Here is a 22,048-nt window from a genome sequence, read left to right as displayed (position 1 = left end):
AGCAGTTTTTCAAATAAGCTTCCACTCTGCCACGTGCTGGACTAGGCATCAAAGATACACAAGTGGAAAATGAGATAGCTTTGACCTGCTCGTGTTTAATTCCATACACACGTAACCTTAGGAAACAAGTCCTATGAAGAACTTCTGACAGTAATAACATTAGTTGATATTAAGTAAGTACTTACTGTGAGCCCAGTTATAGAAAATGCTTTATACAGATTACTGTATGTAATTGTTGGCCACAAGCTACCAGATAAATCTGTTATTAAGAGGGTTTAAGTATCTTGCCCAAGTCCCACACCTGGCAAATGCTAGGATTTCACTGTTAAAGCCTCTGTGAGGGCTTAAGGGTTTGTTGGCTAAGGAGGGACTGACCCTACTCATTATTATTATTTTTTTTTTTTTTTTTTCGCGGTACGCGGGCCTCTCACTGTCGCGGCCTCTCCCGTTGCGGAGCACAGGCTCCGGACGCCCAGGCCCAGCAGCCATGGCTCACGGGCCCAGCCGCTTCGCGGCACGTGGGATCCTCCCGGACTGGGGCACGAACCCGTGTCCCCTGCATCGGCAGGCGGGACTCTCAACCACTGCGCCACCAGGGAAGCCCCTACTCATTATTTTGGTGATGAAAATACTCGTGGGGCTGTGTCATAAAGGTTTCTGATCACATGACCCAAGATCAGAACCACTTAAGGGAGTAGGTGACACTTCCTGCGTGTACACCCTGAGCTGGGCACTCCTTGTTCTGAGCTCATTACCACAGCCCGGCTTACATTATCATTAGCCCCTGTTACTCCTGTTCCATAGGTGATGAAACCGTCTCCATTCTAGCCCTGTGTGACAGTGCACATCCCCACCGTCTAACTTTGACTTTTCAAAAGCACTGCTATCATCGCATGTCATCGTCATCGTCCTGGTGGCTAATGTTTTTGGAACGCTTACCCTGTGCCGGGCGTCCACCAGCGCCTTGATTAACGCGTGCTAACATTTAATCCTCAACAACCCTGAGTTAGAGGTGAGGCTGTTATCTCCATCTTACAGATGAGAGAGCCAGGGCTCAGAGGAGTTCACCTCCCAAGGTTACCCAGCTAACAGATGGCGCTGCTGGGAATCTGGTGCAGGCTGGGACTCTGCTCGTAAACACTCGCACGCCCCCGGACGTTAACTCCCCCTCGCCTGCAACCCCCGTTCCTCCCCAGCGTGGGGTCCCAGGACACAGCCCTGAGCCGGGGGTGCCTAAGAGTCAGTGTTTGCGAGAGGCATGTGCCTGTACGAGCCGGCTGGGATCCTCTGATGGCCCGAAACAGGACTGGACCCCTGAGCGGGGATTCGTTTATGATAAGGACGGTACAGTACAGGAAGCCCTGCGGTTCTGTGATCAGAACCTCAGTGTGGCCTGTCTTGGGTCAGGTACGCTATACTCTTGGGCAACTGCAAGGTGGACCTACCTCGGGGCGAGTCCCAAAGGCATCCAGGGTGGTCTTAGGCCTGCAGCAGTCAGAACAGTGCTCTTCAAGTCACTGGAGTCCCAAGAGACATTTCAGCTGCTGCTCTGGAAGGTAGAGATGGCACATGTGGCCCTCAGTGGCCTGAATGTGATTGTGCCTGGCCTTCAGGTCACTTTCCCGAGCCCAACTCATGTCTAATAATGTCTGACCTTATTAGCTGAGTTTAGGTGTAAGCACTGTGACCCTGAGTTGGGTCTAAATCTTGTGCATGAGCAGACGTAAAAACCAGAAGGGCCCCAGGGGAAATGTTAGGACTTCTCCACTCCCGGGAAGTATTCTTCAGGTTAAATGTACTAAAGTGAACGTTTCCAACCATTTGACTTTGTGTGGATCCAGAGCTTTTAGTTAAAAATTTGCTGTGTGTGCCCTGTCTTCACGTTCTTCTTGCCTTGGGTTCGTCTGGCTATGACAGTCCTCAGTAAGCATTCTGACAAGTTATGTAATGGCCTTATCCTCTTCCATCGATTTGCTTCTCTTAAGAACCTGCTGTGGGAGATCACAGAGGTGATCAAGTGAGTCAGGGGCACTGCTCACGTGTACTTTACGTGGCCTTGGGTAGTATGCTGAAAATAAAAACATACGTTCTCTTCCACCCTCCCTTTTTCTTTCCTGCCAAACACGTCATTGTGGCCAAGTCAGCTGTTTCTATGCTTCCTTAAGGCTCTAATCAACAGCAGGCATCACATCAGCTGCACTGTTTAGTGGCTAAGAGAATGGACTGTGGCATCTGTCAGATTTGAGTCTGAATCCCCGCTTCGCCATTGACCGTGTGACCTTGAGAAAAATATTTAACTCCTAAAGGTGCTAGGAAGGATTAAATGAGATACCATGCTGTGTGGGGGCCACAGTTCCTAGTCGTTGTTGCTGTTAGTGTTACCTCCTCAGATGTTGCTGGCGGGACGGAAACCTATTGACAGTTAGTTAGCCTCTCCTGCTATAAATGTTGGAGATTGTGGGTCTACCTCTCCTGCCCCCGGAGCAACCCAGAGGAAAATGGGATTCTCCACCTAATTTCTGACTGCCTCCCACTGGTCTGTGTTAACCTGTTTCCCACTTTTCGTTGGCTTTAGGCCACACTTTTTTGCTGCCAGTTATATCACTTTGTAATCACATCACCCGCTCCCACAGAAAGATCTCTGTAGCCAGCTTTAGCTGGCTTCTCCAGACTTTGCAAACACCACTGATCACTTAGAATCAGGTTGAAAGTCAAGGCCAGCAGTTTCCTGGGAAAACATATGGAATTCAATGATCACTGGAAAAGTGGATAAATGAACTTTTTTTGTCAGAAAATAAAGGGCCTTTGTTTGGGACCCCTTAACACAGGGGAATTCCTCCTTCTGGAAGGGCCCCAGTCACTTTTGCAGGCTGTTCTTGTCAGGTTGACCAGGAAAGGGTCGGGTGTGCATTTAGATTAATGAGCTGCGGTCTTTTGGCTTAACCACATGTGTGAGACCTGCTCCGGGGCCATTCATCTCCCCGACTTACTGTTCTAGGAAGAAATCCACTTTGTGTACACCTGCAAGACTTGCTCCCATCCCTAGAAGATATCATCTACAAATTCATTGCTTCATGTACCTGTTCAGAGATATAATTTTCCAGCACTTTGGGAATCAAATTCAGTGAGAATCTCTGAATCTGCTGTAACAATAATATTGATAGTATCTAGTATCTGCTCAGCGCAGCAAATGATGTTTTCATTTCAAAATGCTAATTTTAACAAATCTATGGCAAACATTTTAGTCAGCCTCAAAGCTTAAGGATAAAAGTGTTTATATCAAACCACTAAACTATTACAAATAAATTTCTGTACCCTTGTATTTTTTGCTTGTACTTTTTTTTTTTACTATAAGCATTATAGTATATAGTAAAACAAAGTATCAAAGAAAGAAAGTATATGAATTCTAGGTGAAGAATTACTTTATTATAATAATCCTGAAAAATTAATTTCAAGCGTATAAGAAGCTTTGCTTCTCCAAAGCCCTTCCTGAATTTATTGACCCCAGTGTCACATACGGTTCAAATATGGGTTGGCAAAAGAAAGATGACTGCCATTTATTGAGCATTTAGAGCGTGCCCTGCACGCCGCCTTCTGCCTTCACCTGCAGGGCTGGTTCACGGTCTTCATTTTTCACTAATCTGGAAGGTCTTAGGAGGTGGAAATTATGTCTGACTCACCTTTGAATCCCCAGTGCCTGACACACTGCCTGACAGTGAGTGCTCAATGAATACTTCCTGAATGAAGTTGCATTTCATAGATGAAGAAAGTAAGGCTCAGAGAGATTAAATCCCATGCCCAGGGTCACGTAGTCTGTAAATAGCCGAACCAGTTTTCAAACCTCAAAGCCAGTTCTCTTTCTACTACATGATAGGCCTTTCCTCCGATGCCAGTTTGTTGTTAGGTCTTTGAAAGGTTTGTGAAGAATAGTTCTTTGGAATGAAACTCCTTACCTTGTTGTTCAGTCAATCACAGGGTCTCAGGGTAAAGGCAGCTCTAAGGGTTTCCAGGAGCAGAGGAGTCGGGGTCATGAAGATATGACAGGGGGTCCGTGAACTTATCTTGGAATCTGAAGACTGATTTCTTAAAGTCATACATTCTTTAAATGCCTGCAGATGCTCTTACGATTAACACTGTAACAATCATTAAATTCATAGCCACTAGTTTCTCAACACTAAAAATACTTTCAGTATCACACAGAAGTCCACTAAGCTTTGATTTTTACTCTAAAAGTTTGAGAATCCAACTGAACTGGACCAGGTGGAGCCTCTTCAGATGATTCTTGGTGGGCTGGACGTTTTAGAAGGATGAGATTAAGAGCATAGCCCTCTGAGTCAACCTGGAATTAAATGCCTCTTCAGCTACTTATTGTGTGTGGCTTTTAAGATACTTAATTTTACTCCTCATTTGTTAAATAGGATATTAACAGTACCTGTCTTTCAGTGTTGTGAGAATTAAATGAGATGGTGCATTTAAAGCTTTGTAGAGCCTGGACCCCACTAAGTGTCTGGTAAACTTAATAATTCCTCTCATCATCTGGGTGAGCTGAGGTGGGGTGACAGCATCCAGCACCATGGGACCAGGCTGCTATGATTGGAGTCCAAATGACACTGAGTCCCTCACAATACTGCCGGATTCATAGGTGTGTGTAAAGATTAAACGAGTTCATTGATTATAAGGACTTAGAACACAATGTGGGGCGGAAGTAGCACTAAATAATTGTCAGCTATTATTATTGCTATTACTATTATCTTCTTCCCGAATGTGTTGACATCTCAATTTTAATTTGATTTATTGGAATTCCTTTGTATTGCTATTTCCTTACCCCTCGAGGTACTTAATGAAGCCGGTTTGGGGCACCTGCCCTCTCAAAGGAATTTCATTTCTTTCTATTAGAGGTGAACAGCACTTCTGACATCTCCAGGGCATTGCACTAAAGCAAGACTCTGATGTCTCTCTCCCTGTCCTTGGGCTCTTTAGACCCACAGACATTTTCCAAGGACTATTCTCTGTGCTATCCAGAGCCCTGAAAATAACATTCAGCTGCGAGGGCTTTAACAGATGCACTGAAAACCCATTCACAATGGGCTGCTCCCTGCCTGGAAGTGTGTTTAATAACCTGATTTCTGTGATTGGCCTCTATTGCTTTCTGAGGCTATTCTGGACTCTGCCCAATTGCACGTCTTTATTCCCATTGTCACTACAAGAAGAGACTATTTTCCTTACCCCCAGGGATTAGAAGCAGCACTGTGAATTGTAAAAGAACAAACTTTGGAGCTAATTAGACCTGGGCTTAAACTCCTGAACAAGCTGTAGGACCTTGAATAAGTTACTTAAGCCTTTGGAGCCTCAGTTTTCTCCCATGTAAAATGGGTATAATTTGCTTATTAAGATGTCTTATTCCTTTCTAAGCAGGCACGAGGCCAGGAACTACGGAAGCAGTGGTGAATTAGTGGCCCCTGGCCTCTTGGAGCCTGGGGTAAACAAAGGCTAAGTGCTGTAAAAGAAGTGAGCAGGTGCTGGGATAGAAACTAAGAGGGGCAGCCCCACTGGTGTGGGCAGGGAGGGCGTCTCTGCAGATGGCAGTGATCCTGGTGAGGGCCAGTCCCAGCAGAGCGAAGAGGACAGTCCAAAGTCCTGAGGACCCAAAGCGTGTTCGGAGAACCCAGGAGAAGCCAATATGGGTAGAATGGTATCACTTTCCTTACTCTCTTTCAAGAGCCATTTGGAGGTTTAATTAAACACTCTTTAAAAGCTATTGCAGGCTTCCCTGGTGGCGCAGTGGTTGAGAGTCCGCCTGCCGAGGCAGGGGACGCGGGTTCGTGCCCCGGTCTGGGAAGATCCCACATGCCGTGAAGCGGCTGGGCCCGTGAGCCATGGCCGCTGAGCCTGAGCGTCCGGAGCCTGTGCTCTGCAACGGGAGAGGCCGCAGCAGTGAGAGGCCCGCGTACCAAAAAAGAAAAAAAAAAAAAAGCTATTGCTATCTAGATGCAAAAAGAAAATAAGGGAGAGAATTCAAGGATGAACTTAAAAAATACTTTATAGTTGGTATAACAAATATTCCAGTTAAGCAAGAACCATAAAAAATTTCTGTAGAGCCTCCTGAACCAGTGTTTTGAATTCCTATTTGAATTTCTCCCTCCTCCATTGGAATAATAATTCTCTGTTTTATGTCCCTTGCATCGGCTTCAGGTGGTTCCGTTTTCCTTCACCTCATCAGTCAGCTCCTCACCCCACTGCCCCGGTGACAGGGAACTCTCTCTCCTCCCCCACTTTTTTTTTAAACAGAAGACCAGAGTTGACTTTCATAAATCAAGTTCAAAATGCAGCCTCAGGTCCTAAGGCACTGGTGTTGAATCTTCTAAATAGTCACCGTCACCAGCAAAAGAAACACAGTTGTTCCACGCAGATAATGTTATTTGGACATACAAATAAGCAGCACTAGTTCCAAAACTCAGGGGCTCCCTGTGGAATATCTTTGTAGGCATCTGCCATATTGCAAATAACAGCTCTGAGGACATTGACGTTTATTAGAGGGCTTCCCAAACTCAAGTTCCATAAAATGTAAGTTTAGAAATCCAACTGGTTATGTTTTACACGTTGTTTATTCTTCTAAACAATATATTCAACAGCGATTTTTACTTGATTTGAATCCTGGAGAGGGAGCTTCTCCTTTTCACTGTTTGAATCCCAAGATTATGTATTAGCAGCATCGATACAGAGTGTATTCCTGATACAAACCCCTTTCACTTCCATCTGAGTGAATCATTACAGGTGATTGGGAGAGGCTGCAGTTGGCTAAATGAATTCAGTGATTTGCAGTCCTGACTGTACATTAGAATCATCTGGCTTCACTCCCAAAGGTTCTGATTTAGTTGATCTGGTGCTGAAGCCCAAGGATTGCTTCCCAGGTAATTCCGATGCTCAGCCAGATGGAGAATCACTGAGCCCCTCCCCCATTGTTTGCCAGTGGTGTCATTTAAAAGGACAAACAGACAGGAGGGGTGGGTAGTAAGGTGGAAACCTGCAGCCAATTTCAAGGACTTCTTCTGTAAGGTTTGTGAACTGGCGTGGACCTCATTCAGAACTTGGCCAGTTTGAAGTCTGAGTCTCCCTGCCTCCCTTTTCATTCTAGTTGAGGGTCCTTTTAATCGATGAAGCAGTAAAATCAGAGCAGTGGGCAGGTCTAAGCTTGTCTCTAAGCTCCTCTCCATTCTCCTGAGTCCCCAGCGTTTCTGGGCCCTTTAACCCCCTCTTCCGGTTCCTCTCTGTCTGTCTGGAGTCCCCTCGCTTTGCATGCTCCTTGTCTTCATACAGAAGCCTGGGCACCCTGCTTCCCCTTCCTCCACCCTGCGCATGGCACACAGCCTCAGGTCACCCTCTGAGACCCTCCTGTCAGACGGGATGTGGTGCTCTCTTTGAACCCGGGTGACCTTAATGGGTAACTCTCCTAGAGGTGGTTGCATTTTTAACAAGGAATAATACCGCCTTAATCTAGAGGGATGTTGATGACAGTTATAGAGTCTTAGGTGTCAGCTATGTGGATGCCATTAGAGGAGATATTTGGGAAATAATAGCTATAAAAGTAGTAACTACCATGCATTGAGCACACGCCCCACGCTAGTTTCATGTTTTCCCACTTAAGTTTCATAGCCGCCTCACAAGGTAGTTGCCGTTACCTCCACTTTAAGGGGATAAGTCAAAGTCACACAACCAGCAGGTGCTTGCGCCAGATTTGAACCAAAGAAGTTGAATTCTAGAGCCCGTGCCACCTCGCACTTGTTCAGACATTGCCTTGGTTCATTATCACGGAGGAGAAGGCGTTGTCTCCCTTCTCTATGACAAGAAGAATTGGGACTCAGGAGGGCTCATGGCTCCAGGATGGACGACTGGGCCTAGACTCACACCCGGGTCTGATTGCCTCCAGAATTACGTTTTTCTCTCCATGCTACCGTGTAGTAAATTGTTTTTGTAAATGAACAGAATATTGTATTGCTCCAGACAAACAAGCAGGAGCCTCAGTGTGGCTCCATGAAAGCCGGGTATTTATGACAGTGTCTCGTTCTGGCTTTAAAGACCGAGAATTGCACCCTCCATCTGCTTTTGGCTAATACTCCAGAATCACAAGGGTGTCACAAGGGTGCTGATGCTGCCTGGGGTTTGAGGAACTGCCAAATAAATCTCTCCTGCTTTCACGTTGAGCAGCGATTGTCGGAAACTCTGGACTTGATTCTTAGATCAATCAAGGGACTTGATTCTTAGATGAGGAAGGGAGGGTGAAATTGAAGGATTAAAGTGGTTACTACAGTTAAATAGGAAATGTGAGTTTAAAAGTTCTATACTGGCCCAAACGTTATATACTGGCAAATAGTAGGCACTCAGTAAATGTTTGTGGAAATGACTAAATGATGAATATCTAGCACATTGGTCGGATGAGGTAACATCAGTCCCACTTCTTAATCAGGAGCCCTGATAACCTCTCTTTTTTTTTTTTCCTGTTTACACTACAGCATTGTTTAATGTTGTTCTGGAGTGGAACATACTCTAAGAAGTCATGACAAGTTCATTACTGCAATAAGAAATTTTCAAGAAAATCTCCACTTGCAAATAGATACTTCTTGCACATGCACACACGTTCTGCCAACGAGAAATCGGTCCTGTGGTTTAAATGGTTGGGAGGTTTAAGGAAATTCCTAGTCATCACACTCTAGGATGAATTGCTTCCATTGGGTATCAGTTCCTTCTCCCCTGAGCTGTCTGAAGGCTCACTAAATGGATGGGGGAGCTTTAATTGTGGCCACAAGATAGTAATTTTGGAATGTGGAACAGTTGGAGAATAAGTGAGACTTCTCAGCAGGCATATTAAGTGATCTGGAAGGGAAAGGAGGGCACTGGCCATTCCAGGGTAGGAAGAACCAGAAAGGGAAAAAGAAGAAAGATGTTTTCACTGACTCTGCATGTCCCGAGGGTCTGTCTGGACAGGGGAACAGCATGATAAATGCGGAGAGCTCTGGGAAGAAATTTGTTCGAATCCCAGCTTTGCTTTTTACTTTGTGTAAAACATTGGTCAGTTTATTTTCGCCTTCCTGACCCTTGGTTTTCTCATGTGTAAAATGGGTACAGTCACCGTACCTAGTATTGCAAGAGTGAAATAATAAAATTTATATACAGTATCGAGTAGTTTACTTGCTCAATAAACGAAAACGTCTGTCTTGCCCCAAAGAAACCAAAATGCTTTCCAGAAGCCAAAAGTTTTAATGTACTAAAATTTTGGAGATAAGCTCTTTCTGCAGTGCTAGGTGTTCACTGCGTACCTAACTTCTTGTCAGGGGGTTATTGTGGTTGATGATTGTGTGCCAAACATATGTGTCCCTCTAGGGCATGGTAGGTGTCCAAATAAACATTTATTGAACAAAAAATTGAAATGCCTGTAAGAATCTGAACAGCAGTGTTAGCAAGCATTAGCCTAGGAAGTGCAGAGAGCTTTATTATTTTATTTTTACCTCTATCTACACAGCAGGCTCAGCCTGGCTGGGTCAGGCTTATTTCCCAAGTAATTAATGATGTTCACTTCTTGCTTGTGAAGCAGAGCAATTCAGCAGAATGACGGGGAGAAATAACTTCATTTCTGGATACTAATTCCAGTAGCAGCTGTTTTCTGCTCACAGAAATATGCCTGCGCTGACGACTTCACGCTTCCAGCAAAATCACTTCGCCGCAGCGCATGCCGAGCTGTCTAAGGAGAAATGTGTGGTGTTTTTTTTTCTTTCGGGAGACGCAGAAACATTCGTCAGAATCGACTCATTCTCTTTGTGCACGCATTTCTGATGACTTTCCTAGCTAGAACGGCGTCTTCTAGTTTGGGTGGTAGAGCATTATGTCACAGGGCTAATATCTTCATCACTTCTGTGCAGGGAACGTGTCCAGAGCCTCCCTAGTGGAAACATTTTCAAAAACCTGCAAATGGCTTTGCCACATGCTCGTGTAAAAGTGAACTCCTCTCTGTATAATGTTAACTGGAAAAAGCAATTTGCAAAACAGTATCTACAGATTGAACCAACCCATTTTTTCTAAGAACAGACATTTCACACACACACAAAGCTTGTTCAACTCCGGTATTAACAATGACTGTCTCTGGGTGTGACAGTGGGATTAACAAGTAACGTTCAGCTTCTTCTTTGCACTGTGTCTAGCTCCGAGTGTTTCCTCAGTGAATATGCATTCTTTTAATGAAAAGTAAAACCTGTAAAAGGACAAGCCTCCGCGTTTCAGGGAACAGAGCCAAAACAATCTTCATTTTTGAAGGTTCTCGTAATTGTATTTGGGGTAGCACTTGGAGCTTTTGAAAGGTGCTGCCCAGCAGCGCCTGCAGGGGCCGTGGGCCCCTTCACTCATCATTCAAATGCAGAGCCTGGGAGAGCCACGTACCAGGCAGAGGTTACTTTGGGAATAATTTATTGAAAGTCTCTTTTTCGCCGTATCTTGAGTCCCCGGCCCCCGGTACAGTGACGCTGGCTTTAATTCAGGCCCCCATCATTGCTCATCGGTCTCACTCTCTTGGCCTCCTCCACCAGCTGTCCCCCTGGATGCAGGTGGACTGCGGATCTCCTGGGGGGGGGACAAGAGTCCTTAGCACCACGTGCAGTGCCCTCCCTGCTTCTCCTTCCGTATCACCTACTGCCTCGTCCCTTGCGTTCCGCCAGGTGCCTGCACCTGCACCTCCTCCTCTAAGCCGTCACTCAGGGGTGAGGCTGCCCCTGGAGCCTTGTGGAAATCCAGCTCGGGCTCTGGGCCCCGCCGGGCACCAGGCACGTCCTAGGCCCGTGGTCGTGTCTGTTTCCCGTAGCTGCTGGGTGGCACGGACCACCTGTTCTTCATATGTGCTTAGATGTGGTAGAGGCCTCATCAGTATCTTGTCCAGTGAATAAGTGAATAGGTGTTTCAGGTAGACTTCTAAAATTTTTCTTTGAATCAGTTTTGAAAGTCAAACGACCTGAGAAGATATTAAAACAGAAGTTAATCTTTGGAACGTTTGCCCTGTTTCTGACCCTTATTCTCCGAAGGAGGTGTTCGCGTGGGCTGGGGCTTCAGGCTGGGGGATTTCGTGTGGCTGTCTGTCCCGTGGAAGCAGAAAGGAAGGAGGAGCGGGCCTTTGGTCCACTCAACCCTGGATTCAGCTCCAGGCTCTGCTGCTTCCTTACTAGGAGATTTTAGGAAAGCTGGTTAACCTCTCTGCGCCTCTGCTTCTTCATCTTAGTAAAAGAAACAAAAAATAGTTCCCTCACAGGTCATACATGAGATAGTATACGTAAGGCCTCTGGAATGCATTCATTCATTTGATAAATACTTGAGTGCCTGCTGCAGAAAAGTGTGTGCTCTTGGTGGGAAGAAAGATGAGAAGTAAATAGGAGTGAGGAGACCCAGGAAGGAAACACAGCAGGGTGTGAAGGGGTAGCAAGTCTAGGGAGGGTGGTCAGGCCAGGAACCACTCCTCTGGGGAGGTGCCCCTGGGAGGCCAGGGCCCCCCACCGCCGGCAGGGAGAGCAGCAGGAGCCGACGTGAGAAGGAGCCTGGAGGTGGTCCTTGGAGGTCGTGGCACAGCCTGTGGTTTTCATTCAAAGTGTGGCAGGAATCATCAACAGTGAGGACTCAACAAATACATGTTTCCTTTCCTTTTCTTCCTTTCTTGTACTTAAACAGTATGAAAGCAGTTCCTAAGCTGTTCCACAGGGGTTGTAGCAAGTCATTTAGTCTCATTATGATTTTAGTCTGCTGAACCGCCGGGAGAGATTATATCTTCTTTAATCGGTATACCTGTACGTTAGCACTGAATGTCGAGAAAGGACCTTGACATTTTGGCAAGTTATACAACCCTGGAGTTTCAGTGATGACTGCGGGTTCCGAGCCTTCTGGTCCCTTTGTCCGTGTACCCCGGTTCAGCGCCCTGCTCCGCTTCCCGCTCTTCCTGGGCTCGGTACTGGCCGCCTCGGCTGCTTCACCTGTCAAAAATTGTGTTCTCTGCCCTTCAGATTCACATTTGGGGTGACGGGTCCTTTGTCTCACTGGCATTTGGGGGGAGAATACTATGTACAGGCAAGACATACCTGTGTCAAGTGATGTGGCAGATGTCAGTCCAGCAGACTTGACAGGCTTCCAAGGGAATAAGTGACACATGTCGTTGTCACTGAAGTTGTGGGTCAGCCATGCAGTGTCTTAAAACTGTACAAAACGCTTGTCATCAGAAGCTTTCTGGTAATGTAATTGGGAGTGGCCCATGCTTTGAAATGAGAGGTGAATGGTGCTATTTCGTTTTCCAGGATCGGTTGATACTTGACTGAATATTTTTTCCTTTTAAAAAATTTTGTCTCTGTTACTTGGTTGTATATGTTAGTTGTGCAGAAGGAGTGGAGTCACAAACATTCGGGAAGAGAAAAGAAATCATCGAGTTAACCCTCTGTCACATTCACATGTGAATAGTGTCTCAAAAATTCTTAAGGTTTTCAAAGAGATTTCTCTACTTAGGTTAAGAAACTTGAAACCTCTTATGATGCATAATCAACTTAAACTTGGGAAGTCCTTCCTCATGTCTGGCTCAAATCTTCGACAGTTTGAGTTCCGTGCAAATGGAAAACAGCTGCAGACCTCGCCCAATAACAACGCTTCACGTCCTTGCAGACCATGATTAAGTCAGTCCTCACCCTCTTTCCTCTGACTACATAATGCCTTTAAACCATCTTCAAAGTTCCCGTTTTCCACTCCTTTAATCATCTGTTGATCTTCCCTGAGCTCTTCTGCATCCTCCTTTAAATGTGGATCCGTGATTGGAACATGGTATTCTACACAGCCTCCCCACTAACCGGGCTCGCTACCTTTCCAGCCTGTCAGGTGTCTTTGTCGATCATATGGGAAATCCAGCGATTTTATCAACACCCAAAAAGAGGAGGACTAAACAGTTCATTTTACAGTGGACCCGGCCAAGGCTTGTGGCTGCAGCTGCTGGTTTTGGAGACGGGGGCCTTTAGCAACCCCTACGCCACGTCTATTCTAAGAAAACGTTTCAGGCCCACAACCTTCTGCCTCCCTATCCTGGGTTTGGCAGTCAGTCTGTAGTGCAGGAATCCTTTTCGGAGCCCTGGTTCCTCTTAGGCAAAACCGTCTCGTACAGGACTTGACTTCTGGTTTCCATGTCTAAGTCACATGTACATGCAAAGAATATGAAATCCCTGGGCGTCTCTCACTTCCTCCCCCCGCAGGGAGCTTGCTTTGGAACAGATAGACTCAGGACAAAACGTGTTGCTTTCTGTGTCTAATCTCCTTGAAACCACAGAGGAGGATCTCAGAAGTTGTCCAGGAAGCACAGGAAGGTAAACGGAAATGAAGTGTCTAGTGCCCGTTACTGAGAATGAGAGGCTCAGAATGTGTCGTTGAAATATTCTTGATCATAAGCCTCTGATGGGACCTGTCTCTACCCTCTCCCCCTCTGCTTTCCCTAAAGACTTAAGTTGGGTGGGTGGAAGTGCTCCTGGCATGGAGATTTTCAGAATCGTGACTGTCAGCTGGGGTAGGCAGGCAGGCCTGACTAAAGAGTTCATTGCTTATTCCTGCAGACTTCTGTTCAAGCCCAGCCCAGCCCAGGCACTCAGGCACTTCACTCCTTGGGCAGCTCCTTCCGGAAGCTGGCATTCCCTGTTGGCCAGCCTGTGATCTTGGACGCATGTGGGCAGGAGGGCAAGAAAGAGTTTTGACCAGAATGATTATGTGGCGAGACTCCTTTTACGTAAAGCCTACATTAGCGTGACTATGTAGATACTGCAGGCTCTGTATGAATTATACGTGTGACCAAGAGATTTGCTGGAAAGTGAGAGGACATCCTCATCATCTTTCCCTCTCTCCAGATTTTGGGGCTCGTTAAGCAATGTCTCTTCGGTAGTAGTTGTCCTTGTCCTTTTGGGAGAAGTAATGTGAATTTCGTGTTGTAACCAAAATTTGTGGATGCCTGAGACACCGGGTTTGGGGTGATTGGTTACTGGGGTCATTTTGAGTGAATGAGGGAAGTACGCTCAGCTGCATTTCACAGGAAGATACAGTAATGAAAAGTGCCGACTCTTCGAGCTCATATATGTGTAGGTTCCAGGAAGGCACATTCCATGGGCCATACCCACTCTTCACTGCAAGTGAGATGGATTATCTCGATTCCACTCTGATTCATCAACAGGATGTTTATACACAGTTAAAAGACATTTCGTAGGCCACCTAACATTTTTTTTCCCCTTCCGTAATGAGATTCAGAATTCCAGTGGGGTGAATGAGACCTTATCAAATTTATCATGGCCCTGCACACCTGCCCCTCGGGGCCCTGGGCCTGTGGGAGGAGCTAGTGCCGCCCATAACTTCTCCCTTTCGTCTTGTGTCCAGTCTAACAGGCAACCCGCCAAGTTGAACCTTCTCACCTGTCAGGTGAAACCGAATGCCGAGGACAAGAAGTCTTTTGACCTGATATCACGTGAGTCCGTTTTCTCCCGAGTCAGTTATTGTGCATATTCCGCCACCAGCCTGTTCACGTTCTCTGGGTTGGAAACCGCAGCTTTCCCAAGGAGGGCTCCTTGCTGCACTGCACACGCGGCTCTGAGAAGAGCCCTGGGCCTCTCTGCACGGAGCCCACCTGCAGGTGGGAAGGCATAACCGTGTCAGATCTGATTGCAGTGGAGTAGAATCGAGATTTGTGCAGTAAACCAGACCAGTTCTTGGCCACAAGTACACAGCTTTATCCCCCTGGAAGGATTTTTGTAAGCACACTCCCATTTCTCTCCTACATCTGCCGAATCAGTCTATGGTGTGAGGTCCAGACATAGGTGTTTTTTAAGAAGTCCCTGGGTGATTCTAATGTGTTCCTGTGGTTGAGATGTGCAGACATGGACTTGACAACACAGGTGTGCCACTGTGTCTGTCCAGCTGATTTGCCCAGCTGCAGAATCGAGCCCTGAAAGGAAAAAACATTTCCTTGCTTCCAAGCAGAACTGCCTTCTGACTTCATGAATCAATGACACTGTGCTCTGTCACTGTCTTATTCCACGGGTCAGAGTGTGTTTTTCTCTTGTGGTGAGGTTGCACAGTGACCCCCCCCCCCCCCCCGCCCAGCTGATGGCCTGTATTCTCACAGTCTTCAGAGTGAGGGGAGATTGTTTTCCTCCAGTCTGGCTCCCTGTGCTTTGTCACTGGTCCCATGGGTGTTCACAATAGCTGAGGGGACATCTCTTTGCAAAGGAAGAGGATGGCAGTGCCGATGAAGTGACTCAAATATTTTGAAATCCTCCAGCACTGACCCTCGGTGTTCATCCTTCTCTATAGAGCCCCACAGGACAGGCCAACCAACAGCCTATGATCTATGTGTAGAGCACAGAAATACTTTCCTGTCCCTTGAAATCCTTCTGATGTAGTCCTGAGAATGCAAAAAACAGTCCCAGCCCAAAAGATGGGCTCAGTTGTGAGACTCTGGGTAGAGTCTAAGCTGGATTCTACAGCACCTATTGAAGTTCAGATTCCCCATGATTTTTATGACCGTGAGATTTTCTTGGGTTACTGATGAGAAATAAATACGAAAAGTTGGAATTATGCTATGACTTCAATAGTTAAGAACCCCTTGATTTGAGAATCCACAGGTTATTAATAATAATCATGGAATGTCTGATATGTGCCAGGTGCTTTATAACCATGGGCAAACCTCTCAAAAAGCCCTGTCAGTTTCCTGTGTCACAGAGGAAGAACCTGAGACTCAGAGGTTCGGCAGCTTACACAAGGTCTCGCAGTGGCAAAGCAGGGATTCAGCCGAGGCGCTTGGGCTCTAGTACCTGTGGCGTGTTCCTCTCTCTCGGGGATGGGGAGGGGGGCCTACCCTGGAGCAGTCGCGTAGTGAGTGACTGGCTAGTAAGTCAGGGTGGTATGTCAGTGGTAGTTTGACCTCAGTATGTAGAAACATTCTAACAGATCCCACATTTTAAGGAAGAGCTTCCCTCATATACGCCTGCCCAGACTGTCCAAGCTGAGCGGCCCTCTCCTTTCCTGGGTCGCAGCTTGAGGATGACCCTCCAGCAAGGCTTGAGCCCTTCTTCCCTGAAGCCTGGTTCAGCCAAAGGGGAACCTGGGCAGGATGTGCCTGCGTCTCAGGGCTGCCCTGTGAGTTATCCATCCTTTCCGGAAAGGGGTTTTTTAGAAAGGAAAGCCAGTGGAAGGCAAACGGAGAAGGAGAAGTAGAATACTGAGTTCGCAGGTAGCACTCTCTGATTTGTCACCGAGATCCACGTGACCAGGTAGGCACCCGTCCCCCTTCCCACTTGTTTTTCAAAAGAAGCGCTGGGCATTCACGTGGGGTTCGCGGTTATTTTGTTGTATTCTTGTTGCCCTTCAGAAAAATCATATTGACAAGGTGAATCGTGTAACTGCTAAACCAAAATGTTGCAAAAATAAAATTACATTAAAGTCCTGCTCTTAATGTGTGCCCCACCCCCCAGGAACTTTCAAAACTTGCATTAATACCTAAGGTATTCTGCTTTCTAAGGTTTTGCTTTTTTCTCTTTTTTTGTATTTTAGATAATAGGACGTATCACTTTCAGGCAGAAGATGAGCAGGATTATGTCGCGTAAGTAGTAACGGCACGATACCTTAAATTGAAAAAGCATCTCTCTGTCCTGTACAGTATACCTTTAAGTTTTCTTTTTTTTTACTGAGAATCCTGGTGGTTATTTCTCACCTCTGGGCCTTCACATGTGTCTCTCCTCCTCTCTGTCTAGGGTGCTCAGTAAACTCAGGTGCCCCTGCAAGGTTCTGCTCAAGCCACACCGCCCTGGGGGTTTTGCTCCCTCCCTCCTGCCCCGCACCCACTTCACAGCCCTCTGGATCCCCTGGCTCAGCTCAAGCCCTCTGGAGACCTAGGGCTTCTTGCGGGCAAGGACTGTGCCTTCTTCATTTCTAATCCCGTCATCTGCACTTGGCAGGGGTTTGTTTATTCAGTGTCCAAGTAATTCATACCTTTTGCCTTCTCTCTGGGTACTGGTGGTAGTGATGGGGGCGGGGCGGACTTGGTTTTGATGAAGATGTCCTGGCATCCTGCACGGAAAGATGTTTATTTTCCTCCAAGTTACATGGAGGAATTTTCACTGCCTCATTGAGTTGTTTTCTCATGTGAAAGTGTCCAGTGAACTGAACAGAGAAATCCTTTCTCATCTCACTGTGGAAGGAGGCAGGTACAACAGAAGAGCAGCTGCGTGTTTAAAGGCAGGCAGACTTGACTTCTAGTCCAGAATCTGCCCGGTAGTGACTCTGTGACCTTGGAAAGATTATCCCACCTCGGCCTTCTCCTCAGTAAGATTGGGTTCTAGCCCTCACTTGCAGGATTTTGAGACTTGAGGTAAAATGTGTAAAGCTTCTCATACAGTGCCAGTTTTTTTTTTTTACTCCTATAAACTCAAAGTGACTTTTAAAGTATTAAAACACCGTTATGCACTATTTTATTTCTTAATACTTTTTTTTGTATGCCTGTTACTTTAAAATAATTTTAAAGTTTTTTGAAGAATTTTCAGAAATAGTTGCTTTGATTCTTGACCCTTTTGAAATGTAGCCATTTCACCAAATTTGAATTATTCCTCCAGAAAATGAATTGTCCTTTAAATATGTATTTTCAGATTATCATGGCAAACTTTTTAAATTTCTTTGTCAGGAGTTTTCAAGTAAAGAGGCAAATGTGGCATAAGAGAAGGAACTCTGAAAAAAACGGTGTCAACAGAACTGTTTTCTTTTCCCAGTCTGACACCAGTCCCGCTCTATGGGCCTTGGGCAAGTCACTGAATCTCTCTAGGCTTCTGTTTCTTTAAAGCATTGTAAAACCTTAACTCAGAGGCTTGTTGGAGGATTATATTTCAGAAGTTATAAGTACGTGGCACGTAGTAGATACTGGTAATATCAGATAGCCAAAATCTCAAAACGCCTAAGGAAAGCAAAATAGAGGCTTCTGCAGTCAAGTGAAAACTCCAGCATCTTCAATGCTGCTGCTGTTAAATGCACAGTGATCTGCCCTGTGGAACCCAGATTCTTGACTTGTTTTTAAGAGAACACTTTCTAGTTTCTAACTTGAGACTAATGATAGAAAAAATATTATTTAACTTAAAAGGTATTAAATGCCCACCCCATCCCCTCCATTCCTGAACAGTTGGGTTTTCTGCTTCATAGCAGAAAAGCTAAGCTGTGCGATCCTTTTTCTCACAACAGTGAGGGTGCGCGCCACCTAGAGTCAAAGGTATGACTTGCAGTTCACCTATTCCAGGTATCAATACTTTGCTTTGGTTTTTAATTCTCATTGCTGTCTCTATTACTTATTCAAATGAAATGAAAAACATTTCTAAACCACCGTTTGTCCTCATTGTTTTGTTTGTTTTTCATTTTCTTCTAAAAAGTTAATTTGGCTTTTGTTCCTCATTCATGAAAGTAACACAACTCATTATAAATTCAAACAATTACAGAAAAATAGAGTCAAGCGTTCCATCTATCTGTTTTTTTCTACAAAAAATCACTCAGAGACAACCAGTATTTTGGTGAATTTCTTTCTATCCCTTTTTTCCCCAAACAAAATATATAATTCACAAATACATTTAAATTTGAGATTATGTCATATGACAGTTTTTTTCCTGTTTATTTCACAAAACATTATATTGTGATCATTTCCCCAAAGTCATCCAAAAATTAGTTGGAAACTTAAATTTCAATACCTGGTTAACTAGTCCACTTTGTGGTTATTTCAGGCTTTGTTAATCAACCCCTGTTATTGGGTATTTAGGTTGTTTTACGCATAGATTAGTAGCAAAGGGTTATTTTGTTGGGTACATATTGTGGTCATGCTGTACATATATTTTAATAGCCTGCACTTTTCATTTCATAAAATAAACATCATGTTTCCATTGTTAATGTACCTTTTTCATAAGCATGAATCTTCATGGAAAATGAAATAACCCCCTTCACTTTCACTTTTAAGTGCCCCCGCTGACATGGACTCCCAGAAAACAATGCCTTTTGCTGAGCTCTCTTTCCTGCCTCCTCCTATTCCTTTCTCACCTGTTCTTTCTCATCCTTGCACTGCGTTGGGCCCACTCTGAGTCCTCTTGGTTCTGACGTTCCCTTTATATTCTGGCTCCGTGGAAATGCAGGCGCCTGTGTATTCGCCAAGCCCTTGGTTATTGATACCCTCTCGTCTGTCCCTCTCATCTCGCTAGCTCTCTCCTGTGTGTTGTTTTCCATTCTTCGTACTGCTGTGGGGAGGTCTCTTTTGCCAATTCTGCACGAAAACAGATTCTTTTGCAGGGGAAGGAGAATGCAGTGGCCAGCCAGGCCCTTATGTCTCCTCCCCCCGTTTCTGACACCAGGTGGATATCAGTGCTGACGAACAGCAAAGAAGAGGCCCTCACCATGGCCTTCCGTGGAGAGCAGAGCACAGGGGAGAGCAGCCTGGAGGACCTGACGAAAGCCATCATTGAGGACGTCCAGCGGCTCCCGGGCAACGATGTCTGCTGCGACTGTGGCTCGCCAGGTATTTGCCCCCAGACTTGAGCCGCTTCTTAAACATCCCTTCTCTTCCTGTAGAATATAAATGAGCAAGTTATTTAAATGCCTTAATCTCCTTGTGGACACAGACACACGTATGCCCAGGTGGGACCTTGAATGGTCCCACCTCTGAGTGCTTTCACCCCTGCCCTTTGCTCTACCTGGGAAGCTCTCACCTGCTCTCCCTAAATGGCACCTGCCAAAATGCCACCTTTCCCGTAAGGTCCAGTTAAATGGACAGTGAAGGGAGAGCACTGGACACGGAGTCCATCATCCTGGTTTTGAATCACCCGCCCACTTCTCAGAGCCTGGACGACCTCATACCAAGTCCCTTTACTATTCTGATCTTCAGTTTCCTCATCCCGAAAGTGGCACAGCAAACCTCAGCTGTTGTGAGGGCTTAGTGAAATGGCGTATATGACATTGGCTGGCACACGGTACCTTTCTTTCCGTTCAGTAAAACCTCCCCAACCTCTGTGTCACATTGGTGTCCCCTTGCTCCAAATTTCTGTTCTCAAATGGCATCTGTGTCACTTAGGTATTGACAGTAGCTAACACTTACCGAATGCTTACGTTATAATAAGGATTGTGATATTTGTTTTGCTGGTCTTTACGTAGTGAATCCTCACAGAATCTCTCTTAGCAAGATAACTAATATTATCCCCATTTCACAGACGACAAAACTGGGGGAATCGGAGAAGTTGATTGACTTGCCTGAGGTCACACATCTAGTAGGGGTCAGAATGTCGTGCAAACCTACTCTTAAGCATTATGATCTACTTTTTCATTGTTTTACTAGTGCAGATGGGCTCCTGTATACAACAGGCCATAAGCACCTCAGAGGCAAGTCTCACATCTTCTGCTTCTGTGGACGTGTGTGAAAGTGACTGACACAGTGTCAGGGTATATGGCAGAGGAGGCTCTGCTCTGGGGCCCTTGGGGGTTGTAGAAAAAGCTGTCTTTATTACCAAGAGGTGCTTGTGCAGAAGCCATAACCAGGATGGCGGGTTAAGCTGAGTTGTAGCGTGGAGGTTAACGATGGCTGTAGAACCCAGTCCCTTGTGAGCTGTACTTAGAAGGCCTTTAATCTGTCACTGTCAGGATGTTTCCTCGGCCTCCTGGGCAAAGTCTTTCTCACATTTTCACAAAAATAAAGCACTGAATTTTATTTTCAATTCAGTATTGAAGGGATAGTTTTAAACTTTGTCTTAAAATTTGCTCTCTAACAAGCTGTTAGTTTTTATAATAGCCCCCAGGCTAAACTGCAAGCATCCATTTCTTCCATTTAAATTTTTCCCTTAGAGTTTGTTTTTTGTTGTTGTTGTTGTTGTTGTTTTTTGTTTTTTATTTTTTTGCGGTACGCGGGCCTCTCACCGTCGTGGCCTCTCTCCCGTGGCGGAGCACAGGCTCCGGACGCGCAGGCTCAGCGGCCATGGCTCACGGGCCCAGCCGCTCCGCGGCATGTGGGATCTTCCCGGACCGGGGCACGAACCCGCATCCCCTGCATCGGCAGGCGGACTCTCAACCACTGTGCCACCAGGGAAGCCCTCCCTTATAGTTTTTAACAAATTTTACTACTGTTTTAGCTTCCTCTGTAGTTGGCACACTAAAAATTAGATGTCTTGTCTTCAAAATCCTTTCCACAGAACCCACCTGGCTTTCAACCAACTTGGGGATTTTGACCTGTATAGAATGTTCCGGCATCCATAGGGAAATGGGGGTTCATATTTCTCGCATTCAGTCTTTGGAACTAGACAAATTAGGAACTTCTGAACTCTTGGTAAGTAGTGACCTGTCATGAATATATTTAGTATATTGCTTTGGGGCTTTTTGTTTCTGCTGAGTACAAAGAATTCTAGTTCCTGAATTCAGTGAATTTACATAGGTATTTAAAATGTAAATTTTGTGGTATGTAACATTGACCGTTTCTATTTCCTGATTGAAGAACTGGCAAATCATACATTTCTATAATTAGCTCCACTAAATGGCTCTTTTCTTCTAGGATAGGCTTTTTCAAAGCTGCTTTTTTTCTTTTGGAATAGCTTTTATTTGATTCTCTGTCATAGCAGTAAAGGGAGTTAGATGTTGAACTCATATGTTCACTTTATCTAGTGGCTTATGTTATTAAAGATAATGACCAAAAAGTTTTTCTCTGTTTTTACTGTTTGTAAGTTTGTAAAAGTACACATGAGTTGAGAGGGGCCTGTTAGCTACTGTCATAAACCAACCACTCCTTAACCCATAACTTCTTTAGGTAGTCAGGGAAAAGATTGTGTGCCGTTATGGTGTATAGCTTTATAATATGGAAAGGGGTCCCTCATCAGGTCCCAGTTAAACGGGTCCCACAGTTCACCAAAGGAAGGAAGGAATGGCTCACTTGGCATCTCCTATAATACCTTGTGGCCATCAGTCCTGTCTTGCATAACTGGAACCCTGGTGCCTGTGAGAGAGCCCTTCTGCT

General features: G+C 45.5%; 1 protein-coding gene across 3 annotated transcripts in view; it reads left to right on the top strand.

Annotated features, from left to right (window-relative positions):
- The window catches only part of ASAP1 (ArfGAP with SH3 domain, ankyrin repeat and PH domain 1), a 352,190-nt gene that overhangs the window by 283,020 nt on the left and 47,122 nt on the right, over positions 1-22,048 (top strand). For all 3 annotated transcript variants that reach the window (XM_059043152.2, XM_067017038.1, XM_059043147.2), the window contains 4 exons: positions 14,416-14,503; positions 16,588-16,636; positions 19,410-19,573; positions 21,234-21,367. In XM_059043152.2, coding sequence (XP_058899135.1) covers positions 14,416-14,503; positions 16,588-16,636; positions 19,410-19,573; positions 21,234-21,367 — 435 coding nt within the window. The remainder of the gene's footprint in view (positions 1-14,415; positions 14,504-16,587; positions 16,637-19,409; positions 19,574-21,233; positions 21,368-22,048) is intronic.

This window comes from Kogia breviceps, chromosome 17 (genome assembly GCF_026419965.1).
Source record: "Kogia breviceps isolate mKogBre1 chromosome 17, mKogBre1 haplotype 1, whole genome shotgun sequence".
In the NCBI taxonomy this organism is placed as follows: domain Eukaryota; kingdom Metazoa; phylum Chordata; class Mammalia; order Artiodactyla; family Physeteridae; genus Kogia; species Kogia breviceps.
The sequence above is the reverse complement of the archived record's forward strand: the minus strand, read 5'-3'. Positions and strand labels throughout refer to the sequence as shown.